At 35.0% G+C, this 15038-nt stretch overlaps 1 protein-coding gene across 1 annotated transcript; it reads left to right on the top strand.

Annotated features, from left to right (window-relative positions):
* The first annotated feature begins 412 nt into the window (after positions 1–412).
* LOC115967981 lies at positions 413–1679 on the top strand. The gene is made up of 2 exons (XM_031087169.1): positions 413–440; positions 619–1679. The coding sequence occupies exons 1-2, from the start codon at positions 413–415 to the stop codon at positions 1677–1679; spliced, it is 1089 nt and encodes a 362-aa protein (XP_030943029.1).
* The last annotated feature ends 13359 nt before the right edge of the window (positions 1680–15038 follow it).

Genomic DNA, 15038 nt, shown 5'->3' with positions numbered 1-15038 from the left:
TGAATGTTCTATGGGGCACAGTACTGCTCACCTTTTTATTTTGGATTTTTTTTCCCGATTCATTAATTACTAAGTGGGTCTTTTGTAAGGACAAAGAGAACAAGATTGCGTGAGTTAGTTGGAGGAAGATGTGTCGATCTAAATTCCATGGAGGTATGGGCTTCAGAAACATACAAGCCTTTAACCTTGCCATGCTAGCTAAGCAAGGTTGGAGAATTCTCACAAACCCTGACTCCCTAGTGGCTCAAATTTTCAAAGCAAAATACTTTCCTTTTGATGATGTACTCAATTCCAAAAAAGGGAGTAACCCCTCATATGCTTGGCGAAGCATCCACAATAGTCTTGAGGTTATTAAAAGGGGCACAAGGTGGAAGGTAGGCAATGGCCTGCGAATCCATATTTGGGATGATAGATGGTTGCCAAAACCATCAACCCACAAGGTGATTTCCCCCCAAGCTGACTATGGAGACTTTCCCTGGGTGTCTTCCCTCATAGACATTGACACTAGATGGTGGAAAATTGATGTAATTAATGCCACTTTTCTGCCCCATGAAGCTAGCACCATCCTTAAAATCCCACTAAATTATAATTTGCCTGAAGATTGTCTTATTTGAATAGGCAACAAGAGGGGTGAGTTTACAGTTAAAAGTGCATATCATATAGCTTCAGGTATTGTGGATTCAATTGAGGAAGGTGAAAGCACCTCAAGCAGCTCAAGGACCCTTTTGTGGAAGCGGATATGGCAGCAAAAAGTCCCTCTGAAGATCAAAATTTTTGCTTGGAGGACTTGTGTCAACGGTCTTCCAACTATGCAAAATCTAAACCACAGAGGTGTTCATTGCTCTAGCTTTTGCCCACTATGTGACAAAGCCATTGAGACCACAGCCCATGCACTTCTTCATTGCGATCATGCAAAAATGACTTGGGCATTTTGGTACAATTGTCCTGTGGACCTCTCTACTTCTTATTGTGACTGCGTGGATATTGCCTTAGATTTTATTGCAAAAGGCTCCCCAAATGATTTAGAGCTCTTCTTTGCCATTACCTGGTCCATTTGGTGGAATCGCAATCAAGCAATCCATGAGGACTCAGGTTCCCCTCCAATTCATGCTTGGGAAATGGCAGGTGGAGTCTTGGCCGAATACAAGGCAGCTTGCTCATGTCCGAGGTTATCTCAGTCCATTCCTCAGTCCAAGTGGAAAGCTCCACCTATGGGCTTCATTAAAATTAACACTGATGCAGCAGCTTTTGAAGATGGGAGGAAATCGTGCATTGGTGTAGTCATTCGCGATAACATGGGTGAAGTTCTAGCAGCTTCAAACAAGGTTCTGCCCACGTCATACTCGGTTGAGATCTCAGAAGCTCTGGCCATGCAAGATGGTGTGCTTCTCGCAACGGAAATGGAAGTCTCCCACGCTATTTTTGAGTCCGACGCCTTATCCATTATTCTAGCAATTAACGGTGGAATCCATGGTGGTGAGCTTGGGCACATAATCAGAAACATTAGAGAAGTGGCTGCTTTGTTTTCCTGGTGTTATTTTAAACATTTGAAAAGGGAAGGCAACAGAGTTGCCCATGAGCTTGCAAAGGTAGCTGGGAATTCTGGTGTTTCACAGGTTTGGAAAATGTCTTTTCCAAGTTTTCTTGAGCATCTTCTTATTGAGGATCTCTGTTTGTAATGCTCATGCTTTGTCTCTCTTTTGTAATTCATTTTCAAATGAATGAAATTCTCTTATTTCCCATCAAAAAAAAAAAAAAAAAAAAAGTGGGTCTTTTGTTAGTCTACTAAAAGACAACCCAACAATTTAGCCATAGAGATAGTTTTTCACTAAAGATAAATTGCATTATGCCCCTGGGCGTGGTACTTTGGTAAGAGTTTCGGATTGGATCACAATGCGAGTTCACTGGTTTGAGTCTTGAGTTTCGCAAAAATGTTGTGCCACAACATAGATAGTCCTAACACACTCAGAGGTGCCCCACACCATGAGTTTTGCGTGTTCAAGTGGGCTGGGTCAATGATCACACACGTTAGACCCTTTTTTTTTTCATAAAATATATATATAAATAAATAAATTGCATTATAAAGAAAATAATGAACCTATAAAAACAATTGCACTTGTCAAAAAAAGTATTGAGATTGACACTAAAGGTAATGGTTTCCTAACAATTAAGTTTAGTATTTGATCACTCAAAATAAAATGGCATCTAATTAGTTTAGGATTTCCAAATTATCTCTTTCATTTTATAGCAATCACCTACTAGGTCCAAAATTGTTAGAATAGTCAAAATATAATATGCTGTTTCTAGTAATAACAGTCCCACATTATACAAGAAGAAGAAGAAGAAGAAGAACATCTCTGTTTTAAGATGTTCTCAGGGCACTCGTTAAGAGTAGGGACAATCATTTTCTATCACTGAAGTGGACAAAACTCAAGCTATTTGTGGTTAGTTTTTATATAATGAGCACCTGCCTGCGCAATGACCCACTGACACTGTCACTACCAGCACCAAATCTTAGTTTTGATGGTCTCGAAGTTGAAGGTTTATGAGAAATTTTGCACAGTTTCTAAGTAGTAAAACCAACAATTTTAACCCAACTATTATTCCAATGTCACATTTATGCCATTTTTTTTCTTCCCAGAGAAGAAAAAAAAGAAAAAAAGAAAAAAAAAAAAGGGTAATAAGCTCCCATATCCACAAAAAAGGGCCATAAGGTAAACTTTTGCCTTTTTAATTATATATTACCTTATATTATGTTTTAAAATAATATTAACTCTTCAAATGTCTCAATTTAATCTTTAATTTTTTTAAATGAAAGGTAACAAAGGTCCCTTGAAAAGTTTGATGTAACAAATAAAAATATTAAAATCAAGCACAAATATTGATGCCAAGCTCAAGTGGCAGTTGATGATGACACTAAAGTCTTTTTCTTTAATCTCAATTAATGTAGATGCCAAAAAGATCCTTAACGTTTTTTTTTTTTTTTTTCCACTAAAAAAAATTCATATTTAAATGGTTAATAACTAAATTAAAATATTTGAAAAACTTGATCAATACCATTTTAAAATATGAGATAAAGTCAAAAAGGTTGAGAACCAAATTAAATATTTAATTGAATATATTTTAGAAGTAAACTTTGATTTAGAATAACTACGCAATTTGCATGTACAATTCAATGAAACCATCTGCTATCAACTGCCCTCTCAGTTTTCTTCCAATGTTGGAGAGGGCAAGCATTTGTGGACCTCATTTCATTTTGAAAATTGAAACACTGGCCTGTTTGGTTTGCTCCTAACTCAATACTCAGTTCTCATATTTCATTTCTTATCACTTAAACTCAGTTTCCATATCTCAGTTTCCACCACCACCGACAACCCACAAACCCACCACCATACAAATCATAAAAAATCAAACCCATTCAAGATCCATTCACACCACCAAAACCTTCAACACCACAACAAATTCTTATATATTAAAAAAAAAAAAAAAAAATGAGAAAGAATAAAGAAGAAGAAGCTGAGGAAAAAAAAAAAAAAAAAAAAAACACCACAACAAATTACCCCATAAAATCCTTAAACTCAGCTATCTCTACCATCACCACATGAAGAAAAAAGAAAGAAAGAAAGAAAGAAAGAAGAAGCTAAGAGAAGAAACCAGAGTGAAGAAGAAAGAAAGAAAGAAAAGAAAAAAAGAAAAAAATGGAAGAAACCTATGAAACACAGGTGCATTTCCGGATTCGGGTGCGGGTGTGAGACTCGGTAATTTTTGAAAAAGTAAGGTGCGGGTGCAACAGGGTGCGGCAATTAAAAAATTATTAAAAATATTTTTATATAGTGAGTTTAATATTTTTATATAAAAAATTCAAATAAATAGTAGAATTTATTATTAAAAAACAATTATTTATGATTTGTTTTTAATAAAATCAATATTTTTTGTAATTGTAAACAAAAAACCACATTTCAAGAAGGTTCCTTTACTCATTTTCCAATTCCCAAGCCCACCCACATTAAATAATTGACTTTTCCACCTACTTAATTTATATTCTTTTGTTACATACCTTTATTCTTCTTCCATCCATTTTTTTGAGTCTTCTCATCTTCTTCTTCCTTCTCTTTTTTTTTTTTTTTTTCCTCTCACAAGGCCACATGAAGCAGAAGAATGGCAGTTACTACTCATTTCGGCGGTTGTTTCGGCCGGAATCAGCCACATCGGCCTGTTTCAGTGGCTGTATCAACCAGAATCGACCGTATCGGCATATTTCGATGGCTGTATCGGTTCCCATTTCTGCTGGAATCAGCCCGTTTTGGCCCGAATTGGCGCGAATCTGGCTGAGTCGGCAAATTGGCGTGAATAAAAAAAAAAAAAAAAAGGGGGAGAGTCGGCGCGTCAGACGCCGGACGCTGCATCAGGCCGCGTCAGACTTCGGTACGACGACCTTAGAACCGTGTCGATGCTTTCTAGGAAGAAACTAGAGCAAAACCCAGTGTGAAGAAGAAAAAAAAAGAAAGAAAGGAAAGAGAAAAAAGGAAAGAAGAAAGCATAGACTTCCGTACGTTGGAAGAAAAAAAGTGAACAAGAAAAGGAGAAAAAGTGTGGTGGAGTGTGGTCTGACCGTAGATACCACACTTCACTAAATATTTATAAAAATGTCTGATATCTCAGTTTCTAGGATTTGAAAACTCCAAAAATTTGTTTTCAATTCTCATCACTCTAAACCCCTCTTTTTTTTTTTTTCTTTTTTTCTTTTTTTTTTGAGTTATAAAAATTGAGTTAGAAAACTAATCCAAACAAAACAACTTTGGTTGGGACCCACAAAATTTGGAAAATGAGTTATGAAAACGCACATTCCGAACACCCTCTAGTCCTCACGCCATGCCTGCACCTTCTTCTACCCTTCCTTCCCTTCAATTCGAGTGTGAAAACCAAAATGGTAACACACTATACGTACCCTCATATTCCATGATCTTTTTCTTCTCTCTCAATGGTCGATGGAATAAAAAATTACAAAGTAGACCCTCTCATGGTGTTGCAGTAGACTAGTTGCTTATATATGTACAATGAAAGAAAATTAATGAAGTCTCACTTTGTGTCGCGTGAGACACACGTTGAATTCCAACTATAAGGAAACTTAACACCCTTTCCTCCCTCTTTCCTTTAGTATTTGCGCAGTGTGGACCCCGCTGATTCCCTTCTATTTATATGCCAAAACTTGAAAGGGCCCTAGCTAGTAGAGAGAACAAACTAACGAGAGGGGAGAGACAATATTGATGAGGAAACAAAACCCAGGTGAGTCGGTGGTGATGAAGCTGAGCCCAACAAGTGAAGAACTTGCCTCGGTTCAATTCAGCTTCAGCTTCAGCTTCAACAAAACAAAACATGCAAGTGTCATCCCAGGAAAGAGGAGGTCTGTGAAGCGAATGATGTTCGATGACTTTGTCCAATTCATTGCCCATGTTGTCCGTCCTCGCAATGAGGCCAATGGTAGCTCCTTCAAGAAGACTAAGAGTAAGACTGTACGTGTATACCCACACAACCCATAGCAGCTTGGATTAATTGTACATCTGGGCAATTTGTGTTTTTGAGGCCCCCCATATATATGTGTGTGTAGGTATAAATAAAGTTTTTTTTTTTTTTTTTTTTTTTGAAGTGTAGGTATAAATAAAGTTTTTGTGGTTGGATATGGTTGGTAGTTAATACTCGGTATTCTTCTATGCCTGTCTTTCTTATTATAATATGCAAGATTTGTGGCATTTATTACATGAAATGAATGATCTATGGGGCACAGTACTGCTCACCTTTCTATTTTGAATTTTTTTCCTGATTCGTTAATTACTATAAGTGGTTCTTTTGTATGTTCACGTTTTCAAAGCCGTCTATGGATCATGCGAGTTATTGTTGTTGATGAATAAGGTGCACCAGAGGGACTTTGTTTGGTTCCTGGGTTTTGGTAGAACGGTTGAGGATACCATTTTCACTTTTCACAGAGAGAGAAAGAGAGAGCCGTAGAGTTTTTGGAGGTATTAATTTGAAGGGCTAGTGGGTAGTTTGTTTTTCAACCGTCAATAATTAGGAATTACATTTTCTTGTGGGTGATCTTCTTATGGTGTTGGAGAGGTTCTGTTTGAATTTGGAAGGATTCAAACTTGTAACTTTAAATTTGCATACTATTTACTTGATTCTGGAGTTCTATACTTTAATTTCCATTATCAATTTAACTAGAACCAATGTTAAGGCATAGTAAAAAGTTAGTAATGATGCAGCGAAGGTGGATGCAGTTATGCGTGAAATAATGGTGAAATTAAGTTAGCAATGGTTGATGTATAAGAGGTTTCTGTGATTGGCTGGTTGCAGAAGAAGTTTGCCTATGCTAAAAATGTTCATCAATACCAAAATCAAAGTCAATAATTCTTTTTATTTCTTTGACAATAAAATATTTACAAAACTTAAATTCTCTTCGAGACTCAAAATGTATACATCACATGCAGCTTTGGTCGTTAAAGAGAATTTTTCAAAAGTAATTATTGAAGCTGATGTCAAAAAAGTTATACATCATATTAGATGGGAAAATAAATAAAGCAAATAGTTGATAATGACGTTGATTAGAAGGCCCTCACAGTACTATTAGTTTTTTTTTTTTTTTTTTTTTTGCTTGAGTTAACAAAGGTAAGAATAAGGTATCGAGCTTAGTAACGCAAGCTTGTGAGAGCATTAGCATTGAAAAATTTCAATGCTACTTTATTTTACTATTGTAAAATACCATTTTATCAATATACCATACCATTTTATAATAACTCCACATCCTAAAACTCTATTTTTATTAAAATATTATTTTTTAACATTTCTTTATTATTTCTTTCCAACCGTTTTTCAGTCTCATTTCCTAGGCTTTCCAACAGCCATCTTTATTCCTCTCTCTCTCAACCTCACCGGTTCAACACACAACACACACACACACCAATGATACACCGATCAACCTATCCAAACCCATCACCACACCCACACACACAAACACAAACACAAACCAGCAACAAAGACACAGACAGAAACACAAACCATCAACAGAGTCACACACACACAAAACATCAAACCAGTTGGAGCCAACAACGGCCACCACGCCCACCACCCAAGCCACTGATCAGCAAACCCAAGCCACCGATCTGAAACCCACGCCACTGATTTGAAACCCAAGCCACCGATCAAAAAAATCACCACCGGAGCAAACCCATTCAAAAAAAAAACATCACCGGAGCAAACCCATTCAAAAAAAAATCATCACCGGAGCCACCGGAGCAAACCCATTCAAAAAAAATCATCACCGGAACAAACCCATTCAAAAAACATCATCACCGGAGCAAACCCATTAAAAAAAAATCATCACCGGGGAGCAAACCCATTCAAAAAAAATGAGAGAGATGAAAGAGCAGATGGAGAGCAGAGACAAGAGAGCAGATGGAGAAGCAGAGACGGAAGAGAGAGAAGAGAACAGACAAAATGAGAGAGATGAGAGATAGAGGAGAGAGAGTCAGAGATAAAATATTAATTATTTTTTTTACAATACTGCTACAGTGCAATTCTAAAGATAGAATTGCACTGTAGCAAGTATTGCAAAAAATTTGCAATACTTACCTTTACAATTTTCTTATGCAAATGATTTTAAGGCTACAAATGTCAAATTTCCCTTAGATATGGCATTAGTATTCTCCAATGCTAATGCTCTGACTAATTAAGTGGAGGCATTAAGATATTGAAAATATGGTGAATTTAGCTTAGTTGGGACTGTGTGACCTTGGACAAGGTGTCCATCACAGAGGCTGCACCTTCTTCCATCTTCCTTGCCTCCTCATCGTCCCATTATTAAATGGATAAAATGATGTGTAATACCTCATCCTCTCTTCCAACATTTCCATTCATTTTCTCTTGTTAACGTAGAAAAAATACCATGCATATGGTAAGCTAATTTTTGTAATTTTATGTTATTGGACAAAATTTAGATGGAGTTTCTCAAATGTTATGTCAGACCTCCTAATTAAATTCAACTATGTTGTGTTGCGTGCAACACACAAAAAACAAAAAACAAAAAATCATTTTCCAAAAATTATTAAATGGCGAAAACTATATTTTCATCCCTACATTTTCACTCGATTCTATTTTGATCCCTAACTTTTTTTTCCACCGTTTTTAGTTCCTATCTTGGAAAACGCGTCTTGTTTTTGTCATTGCCGTTACATCAAAAACGGAAATTGCACAGGTGACAAACGGAGTGCACTGTTGGCACACAAAAAGCTGACGTGCCCATTAAAATAATAATAATAAATGTTATTTGGCATTAAAAAAATATCACGTCAGCATCTAAATTAAAAAAAAATTAATTTATTAATTTTAACAAAATTAAAAATTAAAAATCATATAGATTGAGATCTAAGTGTGTCTTGAACAAAAACACAATCCTAGACCTAAAAACACAAACCCAGAAATTTATAAATAAATAAAAAATAATAATAATAAAAAAAAAAACACACACACACACACACACACACTTAGATCTGAAATGCAGAAGCACCAAATCCATGAATAAGAACAATGGGAAACCCTTCTCCTTGCACCACATAATGTAAAACCCACAAAGTTTCACGACTAAAAGATAGCAGAAACATGAATCAAAAAACAAAAAATGGGTATGCAACAAAACAACCATTCTGACAAAGAAGTCTCCCAATTCAAGAAGAAGAAGAAGCAAATTGAAAAGGAAAAATAAAGAGCGAATAAGATCTTCGTATTTATAGGCAGATTTTGGTATCGAAACGGCTATGGGAGATTGTGAATTTGAAGATCTTTGAAGATCCGGTGTATTCGCCGGCAAGATTTTTGGCCCAAGTCTCAGAGACAATAAATCAAACACCTAAACAACATTAACCAGAAAAAAAAAAATAAAAAAATAAAATAAAAAAAAAATAAAAAACAAAAAACAAAAAAAAAACAAAAAACAAAAACAAAAAAAAACAAAAAAACAAAAAACAAAAAAAAAAAATAAAAAAAAAAACAAAAAAACAAAAAACAAAAAAAAAAACAAAAAAACAAAAACAAAAAAAAAACAAAAAAAACAAAAACAAAAAAACAAACAAAAAAAAAAAACAAACAAAAAAAACAAACAAACAAAAAAAAAAAAAACAAAACAAAACACACAACACAATCTCACATATCAAAACCCAAAAACCAAAAACGAATGAAAAGCTTGTAGAAAAGTGATGTGCCGATCTAGAGAGTGCGGATCTCGTTGGTGCTGGTGGGCTGGGCTTGGGCTTAAGTCTAGTGGTGGAGGTGGTGTTGTGCTGGTGCCTGAGGGGCCCACATCTAAGTTGGGGCTTGAACCACCGCACAGGGCGGGCTTATGGTGGCATCATCATGTAAGGTTGTTGTGGGTGTGGGTGTGGGTATTGTGGCTGCTGGGTCGTGTGGGTGTGATGTAGCCATGGGTTTGGTGGATTCCGGAGTGTTTTGTGGTGTGGGTTGTTGCTAGGTTATGGGGGTGGTCTGGTGATGGTGGTGTGGTGGTGGGTCTGCCCCTCTCTCCTTTCTCCAGCTCTCTCAACTCTCACAGTGTCTCACCCTTTCTTTTGCTTTGATTTTTGAATCTCAGCTCTATTGGAGTTTGATATTTTGTTGCCTTTGCTAGGGGTTCATGTGTTGTTCTATATGCTTAGATCCCTGTTAATAGTTCAGGAAAGATTGTTTTGAGCTTGGAATATTGGTCTTGTTCTTCTTTAATTCCTTGTTCATTCGTGATTTTTGGTTTTCAATTTTGAGATTTGAGTTGGTGTTCTTGGTGTTCTTGTTCAAGATACTTTTAGATCTTAATTCATGTGAATTTTGATTTTTATTTCTGTTTTGATTTAGTTAAAATTAATAAATTAATTTTTTAAATTTAGATGCTGATGTGGCATTTTTTTAATGCCAAATAGTAATTATTATTATTATTTTAATGGCCACGTCAGCTTTTAAGGTGGCAAACAGAGTGCACTGTTGACACACTAAAGAGTTGTGTAACGGCAGGAGCAAAAACAAGAAGCTTTTTCAGGATAGGGACTAAAAGCGGTGGAAAAAAAAGTTAGGGACCAAAGTGATAATCGCGTGAAAATATAAGAACGAAAATGTGGTTTTCGCCTTATTAAATTTAATTATATAATTTTTTAAATATCTAATTATGTAATTCATTTATCAACACAATTGCATGATTAAATTTAATTAAAACCTAAAGAGTTGTATTTCTATTAAAGTGTGTGGATCATATTAGTCTTGTGAGATCCACACCACATAAATGAAATATATATACATCCAATATATGAAATACCTTTTTCTGTATTGAGGGTATTAAAAGGTCCAATAGACTTGGTCTATACTACGATAGTCGATAACCATTTTTTTTTTTTTTTTTTTTTTTTTGGGTTTGGGATATTCCATTGATGGTAAACAGATTTTATCTGAATTTGGAAAGCTTCGAGATTTTATTCTCGAGTGTGTTTGGTAAGCCAAAAAAAAAAAAAAAAAAAAAGCTCATTCTTTTTTCACCCCTTTTTCTACAATTCAATAAAGCTCATGTAAGTGCTACTACTTGGAATTTGAATCTGAATCACACTTTAGAGTGAAGGATTTAGCTTCTAAAGTTTGAAAAAAAAGAAGTTAATATATATGTTACACATTTAATTAATAAGTAGTATTAATAAATAAAATTTTAATTTAGGAAAATTGTTAATAAAAAAACATAAATAATTTGAATAAAATTTGTTTAAAGAAGATGGAACATAATTTAATCAAAATTTACATGCTACTATATTGAGATTTCAGATTTTAAAAAACCCATAAAAATGCTAACAATTCTTTTTTCTTTTTCTTTTTTGTGGATAATTTGATAGTTACAATAAGAATGTGATTTTAACCCTAAATTTTTATTGAAGACAAAAAAATATATATATCAATTGAGCTATAAAATTCTTGAGTCCTTGACCATGACAACAATTCTACTAAATGACAAAACCCTACAATTTTGCATAGAGGTAGTTTTTCACCAAAAATAAATTGCGTTATAAAGAAACAAAAGAATTGTATCTAATTAGTTTAGGATTTCCAAATAATCTCTTTCAATGTTAATTTTATATATAGCCATCGCCTACTAGGTCCAAATTTCTGAGAATAATCAAAATATAATATGCTATTACTTGTAATAACGGTCCCACATTATACTACAACAACAACAAGAACAACATCTCTGTATTAAGATGTTTTAAGGATACTCGTTAAGTGTAGGGACAATCATTTTCTATCACTGAAGTGGACAAAACTCAAGCAATTTGTGATTTGTTTTTATATAATGAGCACCTGCCCGCGATGACCCATTGTCACTAGACTCACAAGCAGCACCAAATTTTAGTTTCGATGGTCTTGATGTTGAAGGTTTATGAGAAATTTTGCACAGTTTCTTGTAGTAAAACTAACAGATTTAACCCAAATATTATTACAATATTGCATTTATGCCTTTTTTTTCTTCATAATTTAAAAAAAAAAAAAAAAAAAAAAAAAAAAAAAAAAAAAACCTTAATAAGCTACCAGGTCCACAAAAAAAAGGTTATTAGGTAAACTTCTGTTTTTTTAATTACACATTTGGTCTTCAACCGTGATCTTATGTTTTAAAATGTTATTAACCTTTCTAATGTTTCAATTTAATCCTTAATTTTTTAAATGAGAGTAACAAAGGTCCCTTGAAAAGTAAGATGTGACAAATAAAACACTAAAATCAAGCACAAATATGGAAGTGAATCCAATGGCAGCTGATGAAAGCACTAATGTCTTTTTTTTCTTATAACTCAATGTAGATGTTCACATTGATGCTCTTAAAATGCTAAAAAAATAAAAACAACAAAAACTAAGCTTTATCAATGATGCTATAGTTAAAAAAAATTAAACAAACTTTTTTTTTTTTTTTTTTTTCATTCCAACGCCTCCCTCTCAATTGAACCAAACACTCCCAAAGCCTTTCTTCTCTTCACTCTCGCCTATGGGTTCGTTGAGATCATCATTTGGGTGGGTGGGTTCATGGTGGTGGGTCGGTGTGGGTCAATCTTGGGGTGAGTCGTTGCTAGAGTGGGTTTGTTGGTCCATGGTGGTGATGGTGGTGGGTCAGTGTGGGTCGTTGAGGTTGTCATAGGTCATTTTTGGGTTGAGATTAGGTTGTAGGGTGGTGTTGCTCCATGGTGGTGGTGGATTGTTGCTGGAGTGGGTTGTTTAGTCCATGGTGGTGGTGGGTTGTTGGGGTGGGTTTGTTGGTCCATGTTGGTGGTGGTGGGTTGTTGTTGGGATGGCTCGTTGGTCCATGGTGGTGGTGGTGGGGGGTTGAAATCAGGTTGCTACCTATGGATGTTTATGGTAATGGCCGGAGCTAGTTGTGAGAGAGAAAGAGACATAGATGAAGTAAAAAGAATAAAAAAAATATAAAGAAAGAATATTTAAATGAGAGTATTAAAAAAATAGAACTATTGATGTTGTATTTATGGTAAAACAATGTGTTAAAATAGAGAAAGTAGCTTTTTAAATTGTTAAAAGTTAAATTTTTAATATTACTGTTGTTAATGTTCTAAACATGTTACTTTAATAGTGCGCGTCTAAATATATTTATTTATATATTTTTTTTTAAACCATCACTTAGCATTAGCGTTTGATTTTAGCATTTTGACTTGCCACGTCATACTTTTCCATTCACTAGTAGATGGCAGAGATCATTTTTACCCACATTTAAATGGTTAATGAATAATGACTAAATTGAAATATTTGAAAAGCTCAATATCATTTTGAGACATGGGACAAGGGTTGAGAACCAAATTAAATACCTTTTGAAAGTAAATTTTGATTTGGAAGAACTAGGCAGTTTGCACAATTCAATGAAGTCATCTTGCTCCTGCCTTTGTGCTTTATTTAAGGGTAATTTATGTGTAAATTTTATTATTATTTTTTTAATATATATATAGCAATCCTCCATTTTTTATTTAAAAGAAAAGAGAGAGAGCAATCCTTCAATTTTTTATTTGAAAGAAAAATGGGTTTGAGAGGATGGGGATATGACTTGGATAGAAGCGACCAAAAAGGGAGAGAAAAAGAAAAGGGGGGGCTTCAATTGACAAAGATCATGTTAAGGAGAATCTCATGGTTCCAATAGGAAATTAAGGATCACACTGTGCTTCTAAAGTCCTCCCTATTCTGCTATTTAGTATTTACAACAAAATGTGGGAGACAAAAGAAGAAAAAAGTAATAAATAATAATATAAAATGATATAACATAAGGTAACGAAACTTAAAATGAAAGAGATTAGGGGGTAAAAATTGTAATTCTAGTTTATCTATCTGTTACAAAAATATGAACTAGTTAATGTGTGATGTGTCCAAACCAATTTGTGCTCGGTGATGATGTTGTCATCGCTGATGTTGGACATGGAAAACAGATTATGTGGGCCTCATATCTCATTTGAAACACTAGTCTTCACGCCGAGCCTGCACTGCACCTTCCTCCACCCTTCCTTCCCTTCAACTCGTGTGTGAAACTAGAATGGTAACACTACCTCATTCTCCAAATCTTTTTCTTCTCTCTCAATGGTCGATGGATAAAAGATATAAGGTAGACCCTCACATATTGTTGTAGACTAGAATATTAATACATCGGTTAGCTTATGCTATGCTTATGTAGTTATATACAATGAAATGAATGAAAAGAAATATCAGTTGTGTCGTGTGTGACTCCCGTTAAATACGAAAGTATAGCTTGGGCAACCTCCACCCTGTTTCCTCTTCTTTTATATATTAGAAAGTGTGGACCCAGCTGAAGAAGGCCTTCTATTTTATATGTCCAAAACTATATAGAAAGGGATGGGTGTGTGTTTGCAGAGAACAAATTAAGGAGAGGAGAAACAATGATGAGGAAGCAGAACCCAGGTGATCAATCGGTGGTGTACACCAAGATGGATGAGCCAGAGAAGGTCAAGGTGGTGAAGCTGAGCCCAAGTGAAGAACTTGCCTCGTCTCAATTCAGGTTCAACAAACCAAAACATGCCGTTGCCAGTGTCATTCCAGCCAAGAGGAGGTCTGTGAAGAGAATGATGTTTGATGACTTTGTCCAATTTATTGCCAATGCTCTCTGTCCTCGCAATGAGCCCAATGGTAGCTCCTTCAAGAAGACTAAGACTAAGACTGTATACCCACACAAAACATAGCAGCTTGGATTAATTGTCCATGGTTTCTCTCTTAGAACCTGGGCAATTTGTGTTTTTGAGGCCCCCCCATATATATATATAGAGGTATAAATAATTTTTTTGTGATTGGATACTCTTCTATGTCTATCTTATTATAATATAGTATACAAGATTTGTGGCATTTATTACATGAAATGAATTATCTATGATTCTATGGGGCACACTGTTCACCTTTCTATTTCGAATTTTTTCCTGATTCGTTAAGTCGGGTCTTTTGTAAGTTCACGTTTTCAAAGCCGTCTATGGATCATGCGAGTTATTGTTGTTGGTGAAAGAGGTACACCAGAGGGACCTTTGTTTGGTTCCTGGGTTTTGGTAAAACGGTTGAGGATACCATTTTCAGAGAGAGAGAAAGAGAGAGCTAGCCGTAGAGTTTTTGAAGGTATTTGAAGGGCTAGTGGGTTGTCTGTTTTTCAACTGTCAATAATTAGGAAATTACATTTTCTTTTGGGTTGGAGAGGTTCTGTTTGAAATTGGAAGGATTCAAGCTTATTACTTTAAATTTGCATACTATTTACTTGATTCTGATTCTGGAGTTGTATACTTGAATTTCCAAAATTATTATCAATCATTATCAGTTTAACTAGGACCAATATTTAGGCAAAGTTACCGATGTTGCAGCGAAGGTGGATGCAGTTAATAATGGTTGATGTATAAGAGTTTTCTGGTTTGCCATACTAAAATCAAAATTAACAACAGTTAAATTGTCATCAAAAAGACTCAAAACGTATACATCACATGCTGTGG

Source organism: Quercus lobata, chromosome 2 (assembly GCF_001633185.2).
Source record: "Quercus lobata isolate SW786 chromosome 2, ValleyOak3.0 Primary Assembly, whole genome shotgun sequence".
Taxonomy (NCBI): domain Eukaryota; kingdom Viridiplantae; phylum Streptophyta; class Magnoliopsida; order Fagales; family Fagaceae; genus Quercus; species Quercus lobata.
This window is presented reverse-complemented; position numbering and strand designations above follow the sequence as displayed.